At 40.8% G+C, this 26,516-nt stretch overlaps 1 protein-coding gene across 1 annotated transcript in view; it reads left to right on the forward strand.

Moving 5' to 3' along the window:
- Window positions 1-16,415, forward strand: part of tln2b (talin 2b) — a 74,501-nt gene extending 58,086 nt beyond the window's left edge. The window contains exons 42-57 of the mRNA XM_034534112.1: window positions 842-943; window positions 1,075-1,194; window positions 1,858-2,004; window positions 2,963-3,129; window positions 3,499-3,682; window positions 4,346-4,471; window positions 5,683-5,799; window positions 6,753-6,938; window positions 7,337-7,444; window positions 8,596-8,701; window positions 10,436-10,560; window positions 12,655-12,780; window positions 12,880-12,942; window positions 13,034-13,216; window positions 13,322-13,447; window positions 14,413-16,415. Coding sequence (XP_034390003.1) covers window positions 842-943; window positions 1,075-1,194; window positions 1,858-2,004; window positions 2,963-3,129; window positions 3,499-3,682; window positions 4,346-4,471; window positions 5,683-5,799; window positions 6,753-6,938; window positions 7,337-7,444; window positions 8,596-8,701; window positions 10,436-10,560; window positions 12,655-12,780; window positions 12,880-12,942; window positions 13,034-13,216; window positions 13,322-13,447; window positions 14,413-14,541 — 2,115 coding nt within the window. The 3' untranslated portion in view covers window positions 14,542-16,415. The remainder of the gene's footprint in view (window positions 1-841; window positions 944-1,074; window positions 1,195-1,857; window positions 2,005-2,962; window positions 3,130-3,498; window positions 3,683-4,345; window positions 4,472-5,682; window positions 5,800-6,752; window positions 6,939-7,336; window positions 7,445-8,595; window positions 8,702-10,435; window positions 10,561-12,654; window positions 12,781-12,879; window positions 12,943-13,033; window positions 13,217-13,321; window positions 13,448-14,412) is intronic.
- Window positions 16,416-26,516: the final 10,101 nt, after the last annotated feature.

Below are 26,516 nucleotides of genomic sequence, written 5' to 3' on the forward strand. Positions count from 1 at the left end.
TTTCATTAATATCCATCAAGTTTGCCATAATAAATGTACTAAACCTTATATGTTTGGTCTATAGTCTGACCGATACTGGATTTTGACACCAATATTGGTATTTGAGAGTTAAAAAATCGTATAACAATGATGTGTCAAGGTTTTCATTTTTTAACATAAGCACAAAATATTTACATCAAAAGGATTTCTTCAAGAATTATGACCAAGATATGTTCTAAGCCATAATACAATTCCTCTCAGTGTAATGGAGACACTGTTAATAAATCATATCTTGGGCATTTCTGTACTGTAATTCCTACATATCAGCAGCACATACAATAGATAGCTTGAAAATAGCTAATATTAGAGTATATAGTATCCCTTTGGGTTTAATGTTCGGACTGTAGTTTGGTCTTTAGCCATCTTCCAAAAATGAGAGGGATCAAAAAGTTAATGCAAGAGGGTCGATTAGTACCTGCACGAATAAAACAAGTCAATCTGTATTGGCAGGTGATCTACAAATACAATCCTTCACTTCATTATATGCTGACAACCTGGAAACAAAAGATAATACTCATCTATAAAGCATTAATTATATAATACAGAATGCAGAATAATATCATACAGGAATTCACAGCTTCTTTCAGAAGCTTTTAGACGAGGCAAATTCTTAACAATTAATAGAATTATCAATTAACAACTCAAAACCTTTTACAGTATGCTTTATTGTGAAGCGGTACCAAACTAAAGCAAAAGTCTTGCAGACAGTAAATTGGGGTGCATAGTGTAAAGACACATAGGATAGCTACAGTATGTACTCTGTACTATGGATAGATGAGTACTAAAGGGCTGCTCCTCACAGCTGGATGAAGGAACACCTCCTGAACCTGAGGGCTCCTTTGTGGACTACCAGACCACCATGGTGAAGTGCTCCAAAGCCATCGCTATCACTGCGCAGGAGATGGTAAGATATTCATGCCTGACTCTGTGTTTTTTATCATATTTCCGATCTATAATGACAATATTTGTCAGTCAGGCCACAGAAACACTAATCTGCCTCTGCTCTCTGATGATGTTGGTTCTGTCTGTCTCCAGATGACTAAGTCAATAACCTGTCCTGAAGAGCTTGGCGGCCTTGCCTCTCAGGTGACAGTGGACTATGGACAGCTAGCACACCAAGGACGCCTTGCTGCAGCCACTGCAGAGCCAGAGGAGGTGAGAAGCCATGCTCTCTGTCCTATGGAGTACATGGGGAAAATTGCATACATGAGATTTAACACATTGAGCCCTAAATCTTTTTGCAATTCAGCACCTGAAATGTCAGATTGAAATATCAGCTTTCTGCAGGTGTCTATTTATCACCAAAACATGCTCTCAGATGTATTCACTCACACACTGATCAGAGAAGATGTGTGCTGTTCTTTGAAATGACGCCCCTTCCTTGAGGCTGCACCCGACTTTGTGAGATCAAACAGAAATATACCCTTCATCCACCCATTGCTCTCAGCACCCACATAGTACTTTCTTAAAGATTTTCTGTGTAGTCCAGAGCACAACAATGTGTGGAAACATTGGACACCTTATCAATATCTTGTATAAAGGCTGCTAGAAACCCTGTTGGTTACCATAGCGACATTGTGCCTCTACAAGTCTAAAAGCCTATAGTGATGCTCGTAATGAAGTACCACCCACCCATGATTCTCAGTCGGAAAATAAAGGTGTAGTGCCAACATTCCCTCTCTGAGGTTGCTTGAAATCTTTTTTCATCCACCCTCTGGATAAGAGACATGCCAGTTTAGGATGATCATGATTGTGTAGTACAATGACATAAATGAGAAGATGGATGCCGTGTAAGTCAATGCCCGGTTGTGCTTTCAGGTTGGTTACCAGATAAAGACACGGGTGCACGAACTGGGCCACGGCTGTATCTACATGGTGCAGAAGGCTGGAGCCCTGCAGCTCAGCCCCACTGACAGCTTCTCCAAAAGGGAGCTCATCGAGTGTGCCCGCGCAGTCACAGAGAAGGTAAGCTATGTGGACTGAAACTGGTACTGCATCTATAACTCATGCATGAGGAAGCTTGTTGATATATATATATATATATATATATATATATATATATATATATATATATATATCATTTATTTTTTTCATTCGTCTCTTAGTACAGTTGAATAAAGTGATAGAAAACATAAGTGTGTGCCAACTGCAAAGATTGAAGAATAAGCCGTTCAGAAGTGAATACTTGATTACTACACTAGTGTAGATGACAGGTATGTTATGTATTCATTGTTTGTTATTATGTTTTAGCCTTAATGTTGAAGTAGTATAGCATCGGAAGAATATAGGGTTAATGTATGTTATTTTAGGTAATAACTGGTGCTTTACTGTATTATTGTACCAGTCATGCAGGTCATGAGAGCGTGCTCTCCTCACTACCCTCACACTGTGCAGTTAATTATAATATTAATGTCTTCCTGCTGAGACCCTGGAAGGACACATTGGGATTTCTTTACACTTTGAGGCTATGATTTGATTCAAGGCTCATACCAAACTTGAATAATGTGTGGTCTCCTGTTTGCTGATTTGTGACCTTGTGTCCTCGTTGAAATGTACCTCTTAGGGCTTTCCTTTTATTTAGGAAGGATGGGCAGTCAGCAGTCTACGAGGGAAATACGTGATTTGCAGAGTCAGGCTCATCGGCTTCAATGTGATTTCGCAGCAGACTCTGATTTGATACATGTTTAACCCCGCTGTCTATCTTCCTCCCAGCGTCCTCCTTTAATCCAGCTCGTTCAGATCTTTGACTAAACATTTACAACCTCACTCACGGGATGTATAAATGTTCTGTCAACACTCTACAAAGAGGAGAAGCTGCTGGTTAATCATTAACAATGTGCATGGTACACAAAAACAGAGGTTATTTTTAGCTGATTTGTTTTTACCTCTCTGCATATCTAATGCTATGTTTCACATGTTCCAGGTGTCCTTGGTACTGTCAGCACTGCAGGCGGGGAACAAAGGCACCCAGGCCTGTATCACAGCAGCCAGCGCTGTGTCTGGCATCATCGCTGACCTGGACACCACCATCATGTTCGCCTCAGCTGGAACCCTGAGCCCTGAGAATGAGGAGTCTTTTGCAGACCACAGGTGCAACGACCTTGACAAGACATGTGTTAAATGAAAACCTCATCAACAAAAAAGATCTCTGTGGAAGATGTTGAAAAATGAGTATATGATTCATAGGTTTCATGAGCACAGAGGAAATATATAATTTAAGATTGTAGTTCTTTTTACACTGTGACACCATAGCTCCATTTTTTTCTTTTGATGACTCACTCAGTGGAGTTTGCCAATAAAACTCAATATTCAGATGCATTTCGAATAATGAATGACAATTAAAAATCATCCTTACTAAACATGCATTCTGTTAGAAAAACAACAGCTTCCTTTCATATTGCTTGTTGTTTATTGTGTGACTTTGGAGCAGATTGTGACACAATGTGTCCCGTCCCTCAGGGAGAGCATCTTGAAGACAGCCAAAGCGCTGGTGGAGGACACCAAGCTGCTGGTTGCTGGAGCTGCTTCCAGCCAGGAGAAACTGGCCCAGGCTGCCCAGTCCTCAGCCAAGACTATCACCCAGCTCACTGAGGTGGTTAAACTGGGAGCAACCAGCATGGGCTCTGAGGACCCCGAGACACAGGTAATGAAAATCTAAACCACATTTACACTAAATAATGTTGAATACAACCACAGATGTTTCAGCCATAGTCAAAGTTATATGCCTTTTAATTTCTAACAAAGCTCAGTTATTACTTTTTAATTCAGCTGCACAGAGCTTTAACCATCTATTATAACCCATTATCATTATACTATTCTGTAATATTAGTCATCGGCAATGAATGTCTTCTAGCTTTCAGTACATTACATTACATGTCATTTAGCTGACGCTTTTATCCAAAGCGACTTACAATCATGTTTCATTCATACACTGTAGACACGGCTACAGGGATTAATGCAGGGTTAAGTGTCTTGCTCAAGGACACATCGACTAGGGCGGGGATTGAACCGCAAACCCCCTGATTGAAAGACGGGCATGCTAACCACTGACCCACAGTCGCCACTAGTACTCAGTACTCACAGCATTATATTCTCTGTGTAATTGCAGATTCATCTGATACACATTGTGTCTCCTCTTTCCTCTGTGTGTATGCCTCTATCTCTGCCCTTTACTCAGTCTGAAGTATCATGACTACAGTAGGTGGGAGTGATAAGAGCTGCAGTGTTAAATCCTCTCCCCAGGGTGCTCCTGATAACCCTATACTCTGACCATTGTGCCATATTGATTACAGCTCTATCTCCTCAGGTGGTTCTGATAAACGCGGTGCGGGATGTGGCAAAGGCTCTGGCCGAACTCATCAGTGCCACCAAATGTGCCGCTGGCAAGCCAGCTGACGACTCGTCCATGTATCAGCTGAAGAGCGCTGCCAAGGTAAAGGAATCCACTGCTTTAACAATATCGTTTCTGGTTTAACTGTGTATTAATTTTTGCAATGCAAGTCTCCAATTAATTTCCTCACAGAGAGAGGATACTGCATGTAAATATATATTCTACAAATGTTCTCTTTGTGTTAGTGCTATGTTTTGATTGATGTATCTGGCAGCACAAATACAAAAACTGATAAAAGAATTATATGAAAGTCCTTATCAAGGTTGGCAAGGTATTTGCTTTTTCCTTGTTTATATCTTTGTTTGTTGGACTCCTCGACCCATCACTAAGATGTACATTGTGTGCATGAGATTGTGTGTGAGAGGGAAGGTTGGTGTGCTGAATACGATCTGTGACCACGGGACTCGCAAATTTGTCTAATTAGTGCGTTTCTGTTCAAGACACCCTTTATTATTAGACCTCATATAAAATACATTAAAGCCTCAAATCAAAAGTAAAATTGTAATATGAAGTACACAAGAAGTGTACTATAAAGAAAATGCAGGGTAAGGTTAACTGAGAAGTTTCAGTTTCAGGCAAAGTTTACGTTTCATGTTTTTCTGATGGAGACTGAAGGAGAGAACCTCCAGAGGCCGCCAAGAGCTGGAAGAATACATACAGAGGAAGTGAGAGAGGTGCTATTTTACTCTTCATCGTCATGCCCACTGTCACACCTGCCATCTGCTGAAAAATGAAAAACTGAAGTACAGGCCTTTTGCATGTAACCTTGGTGCTGCTGTGGTCAGAGAGAAACAAAGATCAAAGTATACGTAATCCAGCCAATCGGTACCTCAAAACCAAATATTTACTAGTCTTCTGAAAACTTCCTCATAGTATTTATTTATTGTTCTCACAACTATCATCTGAAGAACAGCGGGAAACTCTAACTGTTGCATGGGGTTTCTTATGTTTTCTCATCTAAATGGAATTAGGGCCACCCATGGACCGGGTCATGTTGACAGATTGTTTCTGTTCCCCCAACATATGGTGACCTCCAAATGGGACCCTCTCAAACTCCTGGTGATCATGTTGCTGGAATTCCTAACTTAATAATGTACTCTTTGCTGAATGCAGCACTGATGGAACCGAATGTATCGCCATGAAAATAACTTGAATTGTTTTATTTTTTTGTAATGTAATGTTTTGCAGCTAAGGAGAAAGAGCTCCACCTCCTGGTCTGACTGAAACTCATCATTTCTGCATTTCTTTGACAGGTCATGGTGACCAACGTGACGTCTCTTCTAAAAACAGTGAAGGCAGTGGAGGATGAAGCGACTCGCGGGACAAGGGCACTGGAGGCCACTATTGAGTGCATCAAGCAGGAGCTGACGGTAAGAGCGCCTCACAGGCCGAACCGCTTCTTGATTGTCTTTTGAGAGTCAAGTGATGAGACACAGCTTCTTTGCTAAACTGGCTCAAAATGGGATATCTATGTCTATTTTTCTGAACATAACAGGGGAGCTATTCTTTTTCCTTTTATTATCTGTCCAGCTCCTTTCCTCCTCCTTCCCTCTCAGCCCCTGCAGGTTTCTCACAGCTCTTATCAGGGTCTGGGTAGCAGGCAGGAGTGAGAAGAGAAGAAGATTTCAAGAGCTTGTTTTTTTGTAATTTGCTGCTAATCCTTATCGGAGGAGGCTTTACCAAGAGCCATATTCAACACAGTCTACCTAACTCCTAATTATACAGCACAATATGTTCAGTCTGCACTTCTTAATTTCTTCTCTTAGAATATTCCCATCTATTTTAAAACTACTATGAAGAATTATGTGCTGATTTTGACGCCCCTGTGGACAAAAGTGGTGGTGTTTGCTGCACTTTATGCAGCAGGGCCTAACAATCTGCACCATGCAGTCCTGGTTCTGGTTCTCCCGGGCCTCCCTTTGCTCCAGAAGGCCAATACAGCTGGGGCCTCAACTGCGTAGTCTCAGTGTTGGCTCCCAGCGGCCGGAAGAGGAGCCGCTGCTGTCGGGCGCTGAGCCCTCCACCTCCCACTGGAGCTTAGATGGCATGTTGGCTGGAGGCCCTGCCAGAGTCTGAGCTGAAGGAGTTTCTGGCAAGAAAACTGCCATAAATTAGTTTGTCTGATTTTGTGTGAAATCGGACTTGATGATGAGCATTAAGAATAACTGCAGCCAATATTCCTGCTTATGGTCATGGAGAGGCACACGTTTTAAATTGAGGCTGTTTCATAACCAGTTCCTTGTTGTAACTTTACCATATTTAAGCCGCTGTCATGCCTACTATGTATCCAACTAACAGTGTTTTTGGGTCCTCATCACGTCAGGTGTTCCGGTCCAAGGACGTCCCAGACAAGTGCAACACACCCGAAGAGTTCATCCGCATGACAAAGGGCATCACCATAGCAACAGCCAAGGCAGTGGCTGCAGGAAACTCTGCTCAGCAGGAGGATGTGATCGCCACTGCCAATCTCAGCCGAAAAGCCATCTCCGATATGCTGACTTCCTGCAAGGTGTTAATCCACACACCGCTGCCAGAACTGGCCTCACACAGACATCACCACGCTGGCACGGAACATGTGAGCCCAGCCTGCTGAGAGCAGATAAGACATTAGAGTGTAGTTTACTTAATGCTGGTCGTGACTCAGTCACTTTTCAAAGTCGTCTGAGCTGCAGTCAGGATGTCCTCAGTGACTGGAGAGCACTTACAAGACAAAAACACAAGAAATACAGCATTATCGGCCATGCTTTTGAAAATTTTGACAAATTAGTACATTTTTCTTCTTAGATATGAATTTAGTTTGTGATTGGCACTAGATAATGTGCATTTTCCACACCTAACATATATCCTTTTCACTTTTAAATCAGGACTTTTTTTTTTCACACTTACATGGTTTTCTCATCCTTCCAGCAAGCAGCTTGCCACCCAGAAGTGGCCGAGGAATTGAGGAGCAAGGCCCTGCAGTACGGCTCTGAGTGCACAGTCGGATACATCAACCTTCTGGAGCAAGTCCTGCAGGTCAGAATGAGACAGTCACGTGTCTCATGAATAAAGGATGGAAGTGACTTGCATGTGTACGTGTATATGTGTGTAGCAACAGTGTGGATGAGTGGGTCCTGATATTTACTTTTACCATGTGAGGTTTCACAGGTCTTATCTGCAGGATTAAATCCTCTAATGTTTGAAAATGTAATCCTGACTTCCTGCCAGTCATGCTTGCATTTACTGTAGAATCACTTCAACTGAAAGAAAAAGGCTGGTGATATTGTAGTGTTTTTTCTTATTGTCAACAAATCCCACAAAAATACCAAATCCATGAATACATTGATGTTACAAACTAGATGTATCTGTGTAGCCAAAGCCTGATGTAACTTGTTCTTCTGTGCCACAGACCTCTATATGCTGTAAATACTGAGGGACAAGACTGAAAAAAAAACCAAACAACTGCAATACTTAATCCTTTATATAAAAAAACTAAAAGTATATGTTGTTGACCTGTTTTTAAAAGGTTGATGTCATTGTAGGAACAAATAGGCTTGGGCTTGAGTGTCAGTCAGGGGAGGGGAGTCCAACGTATTGTTAGTGTCCCTGAGGCTCATTGTCAGTAAGAAAACTATAGAATAATACCAGCCTTATCCTTGAAAGAAGGTCTCATGAATGATTACCAGCGTTCACAAATGAATAACCAAACTGAAGACTTATAATGTGTTTTATGCCCACATCACATACGCCTGTAACAACATTCATCTTAGAAATACCTTTACAGAGGATCTGATTTAAATTCTGAGCACCTTGTTGCATAAATCTGCATAAGAATCAGCAGAAAGCTTTTTTCATAATAACACTCCCCATGAGTTATGTAAAGACAAGTGTGTTGCGATGTAAAATAATGTTAATCACGGTATTAATTAACTTAATTAATTATCTCATAATTAATTAGGAGTACATCGTGTTGATTCTGGCAGGAAATTAGCCATTAAAAGTAACTAGTATTATAATTGTTGCCACGTTAGTTTTTACATACATTTATAAAAAGTTAAATAACGGATGTTAATGCTTTTTTGTCCTGGCAGCCGTGTGAATGTTGATCATCCGTGCACTCTCGCTCACTTGTCCAATACATTTATTTGTGCCTCTTGTTCCTGTGTTGGTGGGCTTCTGTATTGTAGGTGCTGCACAGGCCCATGCCCGAGCAGAAGCAGCAGCTGGCCTTACACTCAAAGCATGTGGCGGCATGTGTGACAGAGCTCGTCCAGACAGCTGAGGCCATGAAAGGTGAGGCCACACACACTGTCGCACACTCTTACACAATGCACACAAACCAAAGTCAGGTTTGACAACCTTTAGTTACTGGAGACCTCATTCTGATGGCCAAAAGGACCATTGGACACATGATATTTATGTATATTTAGTAATCCAAATATATAATAGTATAACGCTATTTCATTAGGAGAAGCTTGTGCGCTGTTTAAAAATAGTTGGCAGCTGATTTAGATTTAAAATTGAGACATTATAGCCACTGCAGTGTAAAACCCTGAAAAGCTGTAATTGCAAAATACTGTCAGTTGGAAGCAAAAGGATTTCCATGAGGAAGCAAGTCAATTTCATAAAATGTAAAACAAAACCAAAAACGTGGAGATGTGAGAGATTAGTCTAAGGAGTCCTTAATCCTCTTGTGTGTGAATGATTTGACACTGTTATTGAGTCAATCCCCCAAACCTGTCTGCATCTGTAATAAAGATAGGTCATGAAAATGACAGAATATTGAGATTGCACCATAGAGTGACTGACGTGTAAATGAAGCTCTGTAGATGGTTATGGCACCAAGTGTTTCCTATAGAAGCTGCACTGCTGCCTCTGACGGGAGTAATAGATTGTGTTTGGATGAGAATATGATTTCAGCATATAGCCTGAGACCCAGCGGGGCTATCCACTTCACCTCTCTAATGTCCCATGTGCTCTTTACCCCCCATCCCCTCTCTCTTCCATTGCTGCCGCAGATGGAGGTAAGTGGGATATGGTGTGTTTTGTTCCTCCAGATCACCTTTCATAGAGTCAGAAGGGGGCGGCGGAGTAGATGGCTTAGGGGTGGGGGTGCAGAACAGATTTCCCCAGAGCTCAACATAATCTATGAAAACATCGTTCCATCTGCTTTACCAAGCTGTTCCCAAAACAGCTCCGTTTTATGGGCACTTAAAAAACAATAAAAAGACAATGATCCATCAAATGTGCATTTCTTCTCACTTTTAGTTTATCTTGTTTAACTTTGAGGCATTACTGTCACACTGCAAACAATTTGCTGGCGTGTATGGAGCTCTTTTTCTGCAGCTGAAGTAGCTGGAGAGTTAGCATCTCTGTGAGGCCTGAATTGTGTAAATACGTTATTATTGAAGCATCATTTGGACATCTTGTTACATAAAATACGATATTATCACCAGAATTATGTGGGCCTCATGCAAGAACCACTTGTACAAACATATTTATTCTGAAGTGGCTTGCATGAGTAATTTAGGAGAACTCGCGACATTCACCAATTTTCTCGTATTTTGAAATTCCTCTTAGATATGAGCACAATTTACACGTGGTCTAGACCTGTCATAGGAGTCATATGTATAGATATAAATTACACTTAATAAATAAATATGTTGACATCCTGTTATAGGCTACTATATTTCTAAATGTGTTCATATAGCAAACAACATCACCAATATAATTTAAACTGGCTTTTGATGCTATTGTATAACACTACAATATCCATATGAACATCTTTAAATTATTTAACCCCCTCCCGTTGCAGGAAGTGATGTTAAGAGCTTTTTATATATATATATATATATATATATATATATATATATATATATATATATATATATATATATATATATGACGTTACACACTCATTCAAAGAAAGAAAAGATAAGAATATGAAAATATTTTTGCATGAGGTCCTTTGTACTCGTGTGTATTTTTATGAAAACCAACATCTTGGTATGCGTCGGCCCCTTTCAGGCTCCGAGTGTGTGGACCCCGAGGACCCCACAGTCATCGCTGAGACTGAGCTCCTCGGAGCAGCAGCGTCCATTGAAGCTGCAGCCAAGAAACTAGAGCAGCTGAAACCCAGAGCCAAGCCCAAGGTAGAAGTGCCCCCCTCAACCCTTTCAACCCACAAAACCCACGCACAGCTTTTTGCCATTAATCAGCAGGGAGTCGATGTGGGCCAAAGGTAGGAAAAGGTGACACTGACTTTGAAGTGGAGTCAGGTTTTTTCTGACTGATTAGTTATCTCGGTGTCATTAAAGGAGAAGAAAACGTTTCTTCTTACCATGTTGACTCAGACAGCTGGTCTGGTGAGCTCACATATGTGCTCAGAAAACTTTCTTCAAAGGCACTTCTGGACATTATTTTGAGTTGTGTTGCCAGGAGACGCAGTTACACTGATGGGTCCTCAAGCTTGTGTTGGAAAGAGTTCAAATGTGTGATGAACTGTTGTGACCCTTTCCGAAAGAGAGGACCTCTTTCATATTGAACACATTTCCTGTATTGTATTGCATTGTTCCTAATTTCTAATCTAAGATCAGTTTGGCTTTCTTTTAGCCTGTTATTTGTCCCCCTGGCAGATGGTAGTGATAGAGCCCTTGGAAAGTGACATGCATTTGATATTGTTGTGTATGCAATACAGGGTTGTGTTTGGTGTGTGTGGTACTGCACGACTGTGTTATTTGTTTATTTGTTTCTGGAGACTGGATAGTTGGATCCCATTGCTCTTCCTCCTGTGCCTGTAGTGCTTTCCCCCTTTTCTTTACCTCTTCCTATACACAGAGTGATGGTCAATGCATCCCTCTTCACATATGATATATATTACAGCATATTTAGGCTTTTAATAAAGCCCATATAACGCTCTGCCTCGTACTATAATACCACAGCTACAGACTGCATTTATAAGGACCTTTGTGTTTATGAAAAGGGATTAGTGAGTCTTTTGAGTTGTCAGTGTCTCCCTCTAGTGATCTCACAGGAAATAAGCTTTACAACATAGCATTTTACGGGAGAGTACCACTGGATTATATTACATTCATTCCCTCAATCCTCAGAAAAGTTTTTTTTACATGAGTAAATATTGGCTGGCTAAAATATTTGCCCTGTTTTCATACACCGTGCACTCATGATTATTGCTCAGAGTGATTCCTGCCTTAAAGCTAATTCACGTAGTCTACAAAGTAGTCTGAAACCATTTCATAACATCAATAAGTTCTTCCTTTAGCTTCTTTTTAACAATTCGTAGAGGCATAAAGCCACTCTAACGTCTGTAAACTATCCCCTTAGATTGAAACGGGTGTTATTTGTCTGAAATAGCATTGATTCTCCTTCTTCCTCCTCTTTACTCCCTCTCCTCCTGGTCCTTTTGTCCCTCGCACACTTTCAGTAAAGGAGGGCTCTTCTGCTCCCAGCATGCTCCCTTGTCCTGCCTCCCCACCCCTCTCTGAGCCGTTGTATACCCGGAAGCCTTCTCTGCAGGGCTCTGTCTGATATGTTTGATATATTAGGTTGTTATACAGTCCAACTATATATCAAACATATTCCTACAGTGTCCCGCCTTGTCTCCAGCCACGTGTGCCTTATGTGTTTCTGGAGGTCTGTGGTCAATCACATGCTGTTGACTGCTGATGCAGAGATGTGTTGGCTGTCTCTGAGCTGACGCACTGGGATCGTCATACCGGTGTTTAGTTCAGGTTTGGGAAATGGGACATCATGTTCGATTGTGCTGATTGGGAGAGATAAAGTTAAACATGAGAGGTTATTATATTTTGTATTATTATAGGCAGTAGCTATCATTGAGGACACTGAAGTCATGCACTCAGTATTTTGTGAGTTTTAGAAATTTGGAATAGGCTACATACTGCAATAATAATGTTATACTCGATTGGATATTTTAAAGGCTACTTTTAATATTCTCTGAATGCAAATTATACTTCTTTTAGGCTTATTAAAATATTAATATGTGAATCAATATTTCCCCTCCTTGCGGTGTAGAAAAGGCTTTGAAATAGAAATTAGACCATCATGTCGGAAAGTAAAATGAACAGTTGATGGCAAACTCCTATAAAAACATTTGAATCTTTGTTTTTTGTGATCATAACTGCCCTAGTTGACACAGTGCTAATAATCTATTATAATTGTGGCATATACTATAGTTGTAAGTCTAAATGAATATGTGGTTTAACTTTCAGCAGGCAGATGAGTCGCTGGATTTTGAGGAGCAGATATTAGAAGCAGCAAAGTCCATCGCTGCAGCGACTAGCGCTCTTGTTAAATCTGCATCAGCAGCTCAGAGAGAACTGGTGGCACAAGGCAAGGTCAGTCTACACGCACTCGGATGCTCAACAAGATTCTATATATTACTAATAATATCAAACTAGATACACAACATGGCTTTTACCCAATGTCAACCTCAGGTCGGATCCAATCTAGCAAATGCAGTGGACGACGGTCAGTGGTCACAGGGTCTCATATCAGCTGTAAGTTCCCTTTAACACATTTACAAATCACTGCATACATTGGTTCAATGTTAACCTGATTAAAACAAAAAGCCTGTGTTGCTTGCTGTAGGCGCGTATGGTAGCCACGGCCACCAGTAGCCTGTGTGAGGCCGCTAACGCCTCGGTGCAGGGCCAAGCCAGCGAGGAGAAGCTCATCTCTTCAGCCAAACAGGTCGCAGCCTCCACGGCTCAGCTGCTGGTGGCCTGCAAGGTGAAGGCGGACCAGGATTCTGAAGCCATGAAGAGGCTACAGGTAACACTGAAACACAGCCTGAACTTGCCCATGGAAATTGCATGCAGATTTATGTGCATGTTATGTGTTGTGTTATGCGCTAACTTTGAGATGATCTGTTTGAAGGCTGCCGGCAACGCAGTGAAGCGAGCTTCAGACAACCTGGTGAAGGCGGCGCAGAAGGCAGCGTTTGACAAGACTGAAGTTGACAGCGTGGTGGTAAAGACTAAATTCGTTGGAGGCATAGCTCAGGTAAGACAAAAAATCCGTAAAAATGTTGACGGTATGTTAGACCTGGAAGAGAAATGATTCCTGTTGTGTAGTTTGCCCTTTTCACTGTGTGTTTGAACCTCCCGCTGATGTGCCTGTTTTCTGAAACCACGATGAGCTAAACAGCCCATCTGCTTCATTTCAAAGCTGTTTACCAGGTTTACAGACACCCACAGCTGCAAAACATCACATCTTTTGAAAACTAGCTTCCGTTTTATCTCTGCAAAACAATTATAAATAACTCCAGGGTGCCACAGGAAGATTTACTTTTCATCTTGATTGATCGAGTTCCTGATTCAGTTGGTGGTGCAGCCCAGGCACACTGTCTCAATGATTTCTGATCATTACCTTTTTTTGTTTTTTATTCTTTTTTTTTTAATTGCCCAAATGATAATAGAGTTATAAGCATTATTATTATTGACTATCCCTTTCTCATAATCTAGATATCTCAGGAATGCCTGGGGGGAATTTGGCATAAAGATCCACTTGGATTCAAAGTTGAACTTATCAGAATTTGATGGTCAATGGTTACTATGACCTAACAAAACATGTTTTTGCCCATAACATATTCCAATATCCAATCGATGTCTAATAGGATAAAACTATGAAAAAAAGTGATTACAATTTGGACTTAACTGGTTGGCGGAGACAAATGTTGTCATGAAATTACCTTTCCGCTGTAATGTTTAAATGTGTCTTTCTACGATTATCACTACCAATCTTATCCACCTGAATTTTGAGGACTTTTTTTTTTTTTTTTTTTTTTTTTTCTTTGTCACTATAAGATGCTGTATTGTCTCCAATGGGTTGGGTTTGGAGTTCATAGGATGCAGAGTGTGAGCTGAGTACTGTGCAGCTGTTGATTTTCCATATCAAGCTATCCACAGGAATGGGATTATGATGAGTGGAAGGCACATTTTCCTGTCAGCTGTTCCCGTCTTCCTCAGATCATTGCGGCTCAGGAGGAGATGCTGAGGAAGGAGCGAGAGCTGGAGGAAGCCCGGAAAAAGCTGGCTCAGATCCGACAGCAGCAGTACAAGTTCCTGCCTAGCGAGCTGAGGGAGGATGAGGGCTGATTGGCAGATGGGGTGTGAGCCGCGCTGATGACACCCTCTTGTCATGGGGAGACGATGCCGATGTATGATTGGCTGCTTTGCTCTCATACTACCAAGGAATATACAGCACTTGAAACAGGCCTGTGTATGTGCCCGTGTGTGTGTGTGTGTGTGTGTGTGTGTGTGTTTGTGTGTGTATGTATGTATTTGACAGTGATCGGCATTGGCATTCAGAGTTCAATATGGACATGGTTGTTACAGTTGTCACTATAAGCAGGCCGTATGGTAAAGTTGTATGAGAAACGTATCATTGCTTTGTGAGTGTTACTGCATCATGAGCATTATCGAGTGTTACAATCGCCAATCGAAGATGTTGCAAATGCAGAAATCCTCTATAATCACTGAATGTCCTATAATTGAAGAAGATTTTGAGAAAATATAAATGATGATATCTCTGCAACTGGTGGAACAAACCTAAAGGTCCATAGCTTGTATTGTAAATGTAAAAACCTTTTAATAAAAAAGGCAGGAGGGGGATGCCTTGTTTCACCACTGGCTTGCATGCACCATAATGTTTATACATTTCAATGAAGCAACTAACAAATAGAGTAGTAAAGCTTTGAGAGGCACTTATATTTTACTAAAAGCAATGTGAATTTCGGGTTTGCTGTTTAGGTATAAAATCTTTAGAAATGAAAGAATTCAGATTAAACTATGTTGTCCAGCTTGATGCCAAACAATGAGGGTTTATGATTGGAGTAAATAAAAAATTACAGACCACTGGCCAACACTAACTATAAAGATAATTATTTTTGGCAGGCCGGTGTTATTTAGAGAATCTGGACTATATGTGACCAAATACGTCATGCTGCTTGAACATCATGTCACTCCATGTCGGTTTTTACAGAGCTGTGTAAGGAATATATGTTTACATTACTTGTCATGTTTGTTCTCTCTTGTCTTCATGTTTTAATTCCTCTCATATTGACACTGGCCAGATTTTGTTCGGGTACCCACTGTACTGTACACACACAGATAGTTATTCTCCACCAGTCACCGCCCTGTCGTGGTAAAGGCATTTTCACTTTAGACCGACTGTCTATAGCAATACATTACACTGAATATCCTGGCGTGATATTAATGAGAGTCTGCGCTGTTATTGGTTGTAAGATTGTTTATGTGCAATGATATTTGGCTTTGGGCTCTTGAATGAAGGGAGCATACATCATGCACTGAAGACAACGATTTAAAGCTTCCATTATATTAGATAAAGGACATCCTTCTTACAAACTAGAAGGAAATAGCTTCAAGCTCTGATTAAGGAAACTTATTAAATGCTTTATTTCGCGTTAGTATATTGATTTATAATATATTTGGGAAATTTGAAGCAGTTCATCTCCTCAGTGTGTCCATGCCAGTGTCTGGACTGCATTGTGTACTAGTGCCTTACTTGAAGATCAGGCTGAGTGGGAGCCTGAGCCTTGTCCTCTCTGGATCAGAACAGGATGCCAGTCTAATCCCTATCGGGGTCTTAAACTGTCACTTAGTCCTTTGCCATACAATACAATGCCTTGGCTGGTGGCCAACTTGCCTACAATATTAAAATGCTGATAGAAAAGGGCATCTCTGGATACCTTAGGATTTAGAAACCGTGTTGGAAGACTAACACTAGACTGCATTCCATGAGCATGTGGCAATTTGTGTTTGAAGTCAAGAAATTGTTGAAATCATTATGCCAAGTCTCTCTTAAATGTTGGACTTAATAACTTCCTTGTTTCATTGTCTAACCACTATTAAAAAAAAAAAAAACATTAAATGTAAGAATTACCCTGAAATATATTGTCTAACTGATTTGTCCAAGTATAAATGGAAATTAGAAAAAGTTACTAGCTCTGTTATGAATAGGTGTTGTGCTTTCTTTAACAGACTGCATTAGTTGTATGATTTGATGCTGTATGTATAATATTTATCTGGTCACAAAAGTATTTTTTGTATTCACCAAAAATAAAGAGTTTCAAACAACCAGCGCCATTGAGATTATTTTTTTTTTCCTTTTTTCAAATCAATGTATGTGTTTGACAAAAAAGATGTCTTATATATAAATATAATACTGCATTCTTTCCAGCAGGTGTCAGCATTATACTTCACAGGTCAGGCAGAGGGATCAGTGGATGTTTGGAGAAATATGTTCTAGTGGAAGGATTGGCAATGTTAGCCAGACCAAATATGGACATAGTGGATGTGCTTTCTTTCCTCCTGGTTAACAGACCAGACCTCGAAGTATGCAGTGATTCCCATTTAGATGTTTTGGTCATGAATGAGAGTTTGCACTCTGGGTTCCTCAGTTCCACAGCTAAAACCTTCGGGCCTTTTAGAGGTAGCCTCATGTTGACGTGTTGTTGGTCTGCTACTGGCGACAACTCCGGTTTGTACCTTGCTCTGGCCTTTTTTTACCTCAGGTGATACAAACTTATTTCACTCTGAAGCTGACCCTCTTTCTGTGTCAGCAGCGTATACGATGGAAGAGTGTGTAAAAGATGGTTAGAGGTGGTCCTAATGAACACCATATTTGGTTGTTTGAGTGTTTTGGTCTCATGCAAGGCCAGGCCACACAATAGAGAGGGGAAACTGAAGCCATGTGTTTAACTGGGAGTGCCCATCTACTGCTCACCCTCTTTCTCCCTTCAGTCCTCAGGACCAGGAGGATGTTTGTCTGGTTAGGTTTGACGTTTGTGTGGAGCAATGGAAACCTCAATAGATGAATGATGTAAAGCAGAGACACGGGCTGGTCGACTTCGTCCTCTTATTCTCCTGAACTTCATGATTTCAGACTGATTAGTAAACCCCTCTGATATAGCTATAATCAAGTGTTCCTTTCCTGAAAAATGTCCATTTGGCAGAAGAAGCACTGTACTCAGCATAATGGTTGAAAATGAAAATAAAGAATATTTTGGGATTATGGTTTCTTATGCACTCAATCTATTCGCCTACATCTGCTTACTTAGTTTTTCTATTTGTTGTCATTAACAAGACTTCCTGTTACATGTCATTTTCCTGCGCATGGAAGAAGGTGTGGACTCCAGATGCCCTTTGTTGGCTCAAGGTTTGATGCCTGACACCGTGGCAGATATAATAAACTTCGTTAACTCCACAGACTTTTGGCAGGTCTAATTTCCAAAGGTCTGATGAAACAAACCGTTATCCTTTGCAACAACAGTGTACATCTTTAGCACCCTTAATGTCTTATATTTGTTGCATTGGAAGGTTTGTTTTGCACCCACTGCAACTTGTGTCATTCCTAATCCCCGCAGATTTGCAGCCACTTAGTTTCAGGCGTTGTTTCACGCTCAAGTTCTCAAAAATGAACCCACGGCTAAACCGAATGACATTGGGTCAACTCTCCTCTTTCATCCTTTCAGCACTAATTTACAGTATGTTAAATAAGTAGTGGCAGAGCAAATGCACTTGGCTTATATGGGTTTCATGCTAAGAACAGCCTCGTGAAATTGAGAGTTGCCACTCTGGGAAGTTATATGTGGCCAGTTATAGCAGTTAAGAATACTCATTGAAATTTCAGTTTTTACTAGTTTCTTAATTTTCCTTTTTGGGAGTTACTTACAACAGTTATATTACCAGACTAAATCATTGTAAATACCATCTAAATTGTGGTTTAGAGTGTATCATGGTCTTTTGCAGCATAGAGAGAGGTTAACAGTCGCTCCCCTAAGCCAGTTTTCTCCACTTGTAGAGAAAACTATGAAAGAGGAAGTGAGGTTTCGCAAAAATGCACTTTGGGGAAAGGTTTTGGGCTGGGCCATTTGACCAAAGCATGCTACCGAAACTTTCAATTTTTCCCCAAACATTATCTCAATCTCCCAGTGACTTACTTTCTCACATTTTTGTCTAATCAAAACATCAGTGAATAGAAAAGTCTGGCTGTAAACTTTGGTCCATGTGATGTTGTCATCTCTATTTCAAGCTTGCCTGCTCCTCAAGATGTGTATGAAACTTTACAGTAGTAAAGGAAGGAGACTAGCAGTGTGTCAAGCCAAGAAACGTACAGCTTGCCCAAGCTGATAAAACAGTGGAAACCAGCATTGTTCATCAGTTAATAGCTGTAATTAATGTTTGGCTTTGGTCCATTTTGTCAGGGAGTTTCACATAGTCCAGACCCAAAGCCGTATGGCAGAGAGAAGTATAGAAGCCACTGAACAAATTGCAGAGGAAAAGTACCAAAACCTTCTATCCGGCTGTCTTTTTCTTAATGTTTATGTGACCTGTTTTGTAAATGAAGATGGCAGCTTTTATGACTGAACCAACTATTGTGTTCATCTTTCTCCAAGTATCCCTCAACAACTCTGAGGCCCTTCATGTTTCAGGGATGCAGCCTGTGTATATGTACATAAACATACAGGTACAGAAATGCTCTGAAAAGGGTGAAGAAAAGGAATACGGCAGTGACTTGGATTTACCTAAGGTCATTGTGTAAAAAAGATGCCTGAGGTTTGCTCATGTTCACATACCACCCCTGTGCTGTTCTGAGAAGCAGGCCTTCCTAACATAAACCTGGAGGACAGCAGCTGATGGATGTAAGAGAGCCATTTACTCAGGTCTGGAGCACATGACTATTTTAGGTCATCAGCATGTTTCTCCAAACGCATTGGCTCCATTTCTTATCCACTGAACACCCTTTGATTTAATAAGACTCGTGAACTGTCTGTGGAGATGACTTCAGCGCTTTCTGCACTTAGGACATGGCAACAAGAGTCTATGGTGCTGTGATTTAAAAAAGCCAAGAGGTTACTGTAATATCACCCTAAATGGTTGATTGGCTGTTTCCTATCTGACAGATTATGGAAGTATCCTGAGACAAACTGGGGTGGGTAAGATTAGATGAAAACCAAGCTTTCTTTGTAACGTGACAAACAGGGTTGGTTCACATACTGCTACAGCTCAGCCAAATGGTAAAGAAGTGATAGTTTGGAGTGTTAAATTGCAGGAATTGTCCCACATGCTGGCCTTCATGTAACGCTAAAGCAGACATAATTCACCCTCTTCCATGAAATAACAGGTGAGTGGTGTTTTTATGTGAAGTATGTGAGTTAGTTGGGGGTCACATTCTGCCCCTCCACTGCTGAGTGACAGCATTCGCTGTCCATTTCTCCCATGACGGCACAGCAGCTCCTTTAGCCTTCTTGTAAGGAAGGCAGTATTTCTCAGTCAGCAACGACAGGAGGGCTATATTGGGTCGCAGCTGAGACTCAAACCCTGGGTGCTAATTCTGGACGGCTCCACAAGTAACATCAGGAATACCCATTAAACATATGTGTGACTCCAACACCCGCTCTTCCAAAGTCAGGCTCTTTTCCCAGTGGTCTACAGAGATTTCTCTTGGTGTCTTGGTCTTAAAGAGTGTGAGAAGAAGACTGTGCTGCCGACTGGAACTGATCCGTGATGTTGCTCGGATTTAAGCTGCCGAGAGTGAAATGTAACACTTGTCCCTCCAAACCCTCTGTATAAGGGAACTTTGCTTGACACTCGTTAGATGACAGGCCACATTTCTGCAGAGAAAGTAGTCCGCGGCTTCTCTTTTCCTCTCTCAATCCTGCGGCCTCCCCGCCCCGTATTAAACAGTCACTCCACTTATTGCTCAGCAGTTCTTTCTGAACACTGATGCCAGTTTCAAAGAAAGGATTTGGTTTGGGGACTGTCACGATGCTTATTCAGTGTGTCTTTATCCATACTATTGTGTTTGCCAGTCTATTTACTCAGAGACTCAGCTTTGAGTGACCGAAAAACTTTCATTTACATTTACTCAAGTATACCCTTAAGAATAATTTTGAGGTACTTTTAAATACGTTTTCATTTTAATGCTATTTATACTCACTTCATTTCAGATACCCACAGCTGTAGTTACTAGTTTTAGATTTTACAAACAAAAGACATGATAAGCTTATTAAACACAATGCAATGCTCAAATATTTTAGTTTGTGACCCTTTCTAAAAATAAAAAAAGCCCCTTTTCACATTTCAAACAGTTCCACCAAAGAGTTTGCCTTCTAAACTTCTCAGATTCTGAGAAAAGTCCAATAAATTAATACTTATTTGTGAACTTTCATTGCATAAATCATATCAGGACTCCTCAGGCTTAACTCCTAGCTTGAAAACCACTAGACTAAAGTACACAACTGTATATAAAGATGTTTAAAATAGCACAACCAGCTATTACAGTAAAACATTTAGTACTAATTAATAACATTTGTTAATGTCACATATATTAATATATCAGTTAAAGGTGTGATTTATACTTTTACTGTTGCTACTTTGAGTTAATGTTGCTGATATTACTTCTTTACTTTTACTCATAGCATCCTAAATTCCGGAAATACTTTTCTGTTAAGGATTTGGTATGTTGACTTATCTAAATGATCTGAAAACATCTTCCTCTCCCAGATGGGAGAGCTGTGTTCTACAGGCAGACTCGTAGCATAATTACTCTCTTATCTTACTGTATATTGCTATCTCTGACCCTGAGGCCTTGGATGTCGGGACAAGAACTAACCAGACCACACCAAATGGATGTCTATTTGTTGTCATGTCCTGGCACTCAGACAGTTGTCTCATTACTGACTTTGCACAACTGTTGTATCGAGCTCCCGAGCTGTGTGGTGAGTCTGAGCCTGAGTGGAAAGCGGTCACGGCATTTGATCAAACGTGGGGCTGCAGAAAGGCTTTGGTGTAAGAATGCAGGTGCCGCAGAGCTCTGGGTTCCTGTGGCATTCCTCGCTGCAGAGAGACCACTGTGACCCAGTCATAGTGAGTGTAGCCCACAGCCACTCAAAACCACACTGGAATGTCTCATCACCATAGATTCTCACACACGCTCCACATTATGGCTTTTCTTCAGCTAAGCCATGGCCATTGTGCGGTTTGAAGTTCATATGCTCATGTAAACCTTCTCGTTCTTCCTCAAATTTAGAAAACTAGACTTTTTGTTTGCTAAAAGTGGAAATGTAAAAGGTTTTCATGGTGATTATTCTCCCTCAAGGAGAGCTCAGATGGATTTTGTTGTTAAGAGGGGCTGTATTAAGAGAAGTTTGTCATCACAGAAATATAGACATATGTGCCATACTGCCATAGAAGTCCAGCATCCTCCTCCTCTTGCCATTGTTTAATGTCTCTGACGGGCAGGACTGTAACAGTGGCTGAGCTGGAGGTGCATACCAAGAAGTTTTATAGCTTTGTGGAATGGAAAGAAATATCGAGTGCGTCTTTGGACCTCACAAAAAGCCCCCGCAACTTAGCCCTCTCCTCTGGCTACGCTAACAGCAGAGAGTCCATATATGGACACATATATGAAAGATTCTCCCTCTGTGTGCAAACACGGAAACTTCTAGCCCTGTGATATTAGGGGCAAAAGATTGAAGGCAAATATTTAAAGAAAGCTATCAACGAGATGCCGGGCAGCAGTGGAAGAGCAAGCAACAACTATTATGCTGCAAGAGGATATCAACAAGCACAAAGCAAAGGACGGTGAGCATTTAAGTCAACATCTTAAATAGATCTTTCAACAGCCTATGATCCTTGAAGGAAGAATATCTGAGCACACAACTCTGATGCTGTGGAAGGAATCTCTAATCTGGAACTGGGAGAAGTTCTGTAAACAATCATTTACTCCCCTCTTCCCGCTTGCCCTTTTACTGTGTACAAATAAAGGCAACAGAAGTGTTGTCCTAAATTGAAGGCAGATTTGTATTGCAGAATGCCAGACAGATTGACTTTTCTGTTCCAGTATTCCTGCTATGGCATGTCTGGCCTTTTGGAGAATTTAATTGTACACAATAATTCTGGTATGGTATCCCGTTTGAGTCTGAAATGAATCATGACAGTTCCCCCCGAATGCTTTCTCTCCTCCCCTCTTTTAGTCTAAGCTGACTGAGCAGCATCAGATATGGCTGTCATTCGTGCCTCTCTGTGTGTCTCCATCTGTAGAGGGGGAACACAAACAAACATTCTGGGAGGAGTCCTGCCGAGGCCACAAACATTCCTCCATTATGACTTCTTCCCACATTTGTGTTTGCAGTGGTGGAAGCCTTCATTTTTGGCATTTTTTACGAATGCGTTTGGAGAAAGAATGTGTTCCAATCGTGAGGATTTCTATGAAACAATATGAGACAAAAAATGTGTTGCCCCATTCCAGGCCTGTCAGAGTTTTATTACAGGTCTTTATAGTCTAAGAGATGACTGATCCTTTCATTTAACAGCAGCTACTTGGCACAAGAAGAATGCCGCCCATCCTCAATGGAGCACCTGCACCTAAAATATTTGATCTCAGGAATCTGACTCAAATTATGAAGCATGCCCATGGTAAAGATAGTAATTTCAAGCTACTTCCACTGCACTCTCAGTTTCCGTGGACAAGATAGAACATTTACATGGGAATACAACTGACTGAGGGACACTGTGTTGTTTGATTTACACCTTTATCACCACACAGAACTGTGTGACGGCCTTATTGCAAATATCCTTAAAGTGGAATACTGTGGCAGTTCCTGTGCCATGGTTGTGGTTAGATGTCCAGCTCTCTAATGTACCAGTTTGAGTCTCACAAGCAGTTTATGTCAGATGAACATTACTGGCAATGAAGCCAGCAACAGTAGGCCATGGACTGGGCTTGGGTTACAGCTTGGGTTGCACCCCCTCTCCTCGCTTTTGCCTCGCTAAATGAGCATGCCCCTGCATGGAGCTATCTAATTCCATGGGTACCATCTGAACGAGCCAAGGAGTTCTCTCTATATATATCTGGGCAATGTCTGCAGAAATCTTCAGATGGTATTTGACAAGGAACCTGCCAGCACTGTGCTTCTCTGAGTTTCACTCGGTGGCTGCTCTCAACATGGAGGGACAGCTATCCGCAGTGCTCCTTGCTGTCATTAGAAAACAACTCCACACATGTCAGAATGCTGTGGCTTCACACTACATTATATCATTTTAGTAAAGAGCAAGCAGTTTAAGATTTTCCTCCTAAAAACAACAAGCCATCTTTTAATCGGACAGCTATTGTGACTGAGACTCAACAGAGGCAGAGACATTCAGTCTCTAATGTGGTCACATTTTAGACATGACACAGCCTTACATGTATCTCCCATGGGTGGTCTCATGCAGCCAAGCTCCTCCCAGAGCAGCGGCTGAGGAGAACTGAAAATTCCTTATGCATCGTGGGTTGTCACTGTAGGCCTAACAGATTAACTAATACAGAGTTACAGTATTAGTATTAAAGCTCTTGGAAAGCTGTTGTGTCACTTCAATTGGCACGAGGACTAACTGCACTACCACCTCAACACCACAAAGTGACAGAGTTGAAGGTCTGAGAGTTGAGGGTCTCTTAGGTCTGCTGCACCTGTTTCAATCAGCTGTTGTCTCTTGCAGACATGAAACATGGGCAATTGTTGTCTCATGGCAAGTCTGTTTTTATATACAGTATGCTGTGAGGAATGAATTCCTCAATCAGGAAAGTCACACGACATCCTCTCAGCTGTTTGCTGCCTTTGAGGATGAACATTGAGACGATTCTTGGCTTTTTATGAGCTCATGCAATCAGAGCCTTCTGAAGACAATACATCCTTCATTAATGTGACGGTTGGCATTAATGTGACGGTTGGCAAATATGTGGGACAGAAGAAAATATAGCAATAGTAAAATGACAAACACTTAGTTGTTCATAACTCATGTTATTCCTACGAGTAAGTTCCATATTAGTAAACATATAATGGATTTTCATGTTTCAGTACCAATTAAAATGCTATAAATGTAGAAGGGAGGACATATTTGTCAAATGCTTTGATTGACTACTCTGGTCGGAGGCTTTGGAGGCTTTGAGAAGCAGATTCTATTTTTCAAAGAGCAAATTATATATCTGGAGATTTGTTTTTGACTTAAACAGCCACGAAAAAGAAACTCTTGTCTTCGAAACCCCACCAAAGCCTAAACATATTATCACATGTTAAATATGTTGTTATTGCTGTTCTCATTACATGTAGACAACAGCAATGTAGTGAACATGTTCTTTTGCTCTATTTTAAGGTGTAATTGCCTTTTAATTTTCCAATGCAATTCAAGGGGGGAGAGAATTGAGATGGCTTTAATTAAAGGAAGCATATTGGGCCCTGGGCTATTTTTTACTGTGCCATCATTATGTGAAAGGAAACATCATAATGAAGCTTATTTTCATTCCCAGAATGCCACAGCAAATCCAGTGGGCCATCACAAACCTCCCCAGAGTCCAATACATGAAAAGGCTGTTTTAAGATAATTAGGATCAAATTGCAAGTCACGATTGATACCAGTGCTTATTGTCAACGCTGTAAGGAGATTGATTAAGACAAGTAATGAAATATTATTATTAAAATTAAATACGACAACAGCGTTAAATAAACGCTATAAATAAAAACTATAGCACACAGAATTAAATAGAAACATTCACAACTATATCTTTAGCTCAGTGTATCTCACGTTAAATGTACATGTTTGAGGCATTTTTTAACACGGTTCTTTATACATTAGATAAAGTAAATTACTTAAATCGGTAAGCAATGCATTATGTTTGCATGTTTAGAGCCATTTCTGTGCAGCAGCAACCTCCAAGTCTTCTTTTTTACTCATAGCAAAAAAAGACCTTTTCCAGACACGTGATCCTAAAATCACATGTATTACCTGGTTTTGATCCAGTGAAATATAATAGAAAAAAGGCCTGCTCTGTGACCAGTACTGTTGAATGCCAGTCACATTGTACAAATGTAATGGCTATTAGAACATAGGACAATATCTTGAATTATAGCAAAGCAATATTATGATAACATTGTAAACACTATTCATAATATTGGTCAATATTTACAACTGAAAGTCAGCCAGGCTATAGCAATAATGATCTGTAAAACAGACCAAAGCCTGAACAAGACAAGGATTATTTTAGGGAACATATCTTATAGCACTGGACCTTGCTCTCTTGGCACACAGTCATGGATCCATATTACAGACGATGGCAGGTGCAAGAAAGAGAAGGAGCGCCTAAAAATATCCCTGAGGTTCCTTGTGAAGTCTAGAAGACCCTTGGTGTGTCCTCAGTCGCTGCAGTTGTGTGTTTAAACGTTTCATTAACTCAGTGTATTTTTATAATGTCTTTAAAAATGGGGATTATTGGATCTAATAATAAAGCATTGCATTCCATAAAATATAATGTTACACGTTCCTACCCTTTTAGACGTAAAGCTACTAACAAATGTGTTAGATATTAACTAAAATACTCGTCTTTAGCACTTTATATAGCAGTAAACCTTTCTTAAATGCCAAGTCAATTAGCGGCTCAGCGGCTGTAATTGAGGTATAAAACTCATCCTGCCCGGCTGGTGCTGGACGCTGTGCCACCAGTCAAATGACACATCAACAGTTTACAGCGAGGATAGCTGATACATTATCAGGTAAACACTTCCCCAGACTGTGGACAATGCCCCTAGAGCTTGCTGGGTTTATCAAAGGCATCTCCTCTAAATCAGCACACTTGGCTTGAGCTACCACATTTACACACACACACACACACACACACACACACACACACACACACACACACACACACACACACATCAGTGGCTGCAAGTTGACAAAACCTGGTAACACTGTTATAGCAGCTGCTTGGGGTACCACTCAGCCTGTAACAGGACAAAACACAGATAAACAAGAGAATACATGTGAAGATAATGTCCATGGACAGCAAACAGAATCCCAGATTTCCTTAATACTCCTCTGGGAATTAAAAAACACTCAATAAAGATACAAATACCACATTCTGCCTTTAAATGTGTTGCCACAGTGAGACAACAAACGATGTGCTCATCCAGGAAGCTTCATCTGCATCTTCTCCATGCATTAAATGGCTTCTGTAACATTACCATTAGGAAGCCTTTCCGTGGGAGCTGCCTGCTTGTCCATCACACCCCATA

Source organism: Cyclopterus lumpus, chromosome 6 (genome assembly GCF_009769545.1).
Source record: "Cyclopterus lumpus isolate fCycLum1 chromosome 6, fCycLum1.pri, whole genome shotgun sequence".
Taxonomy (NCBI): domain Eukaryota; kingdom Metazoa; phylum Chordata; class Actinopteri; order Perciformes; family Cyclopteridae; genus Cyclopterus; species Cyclopterus lumpus.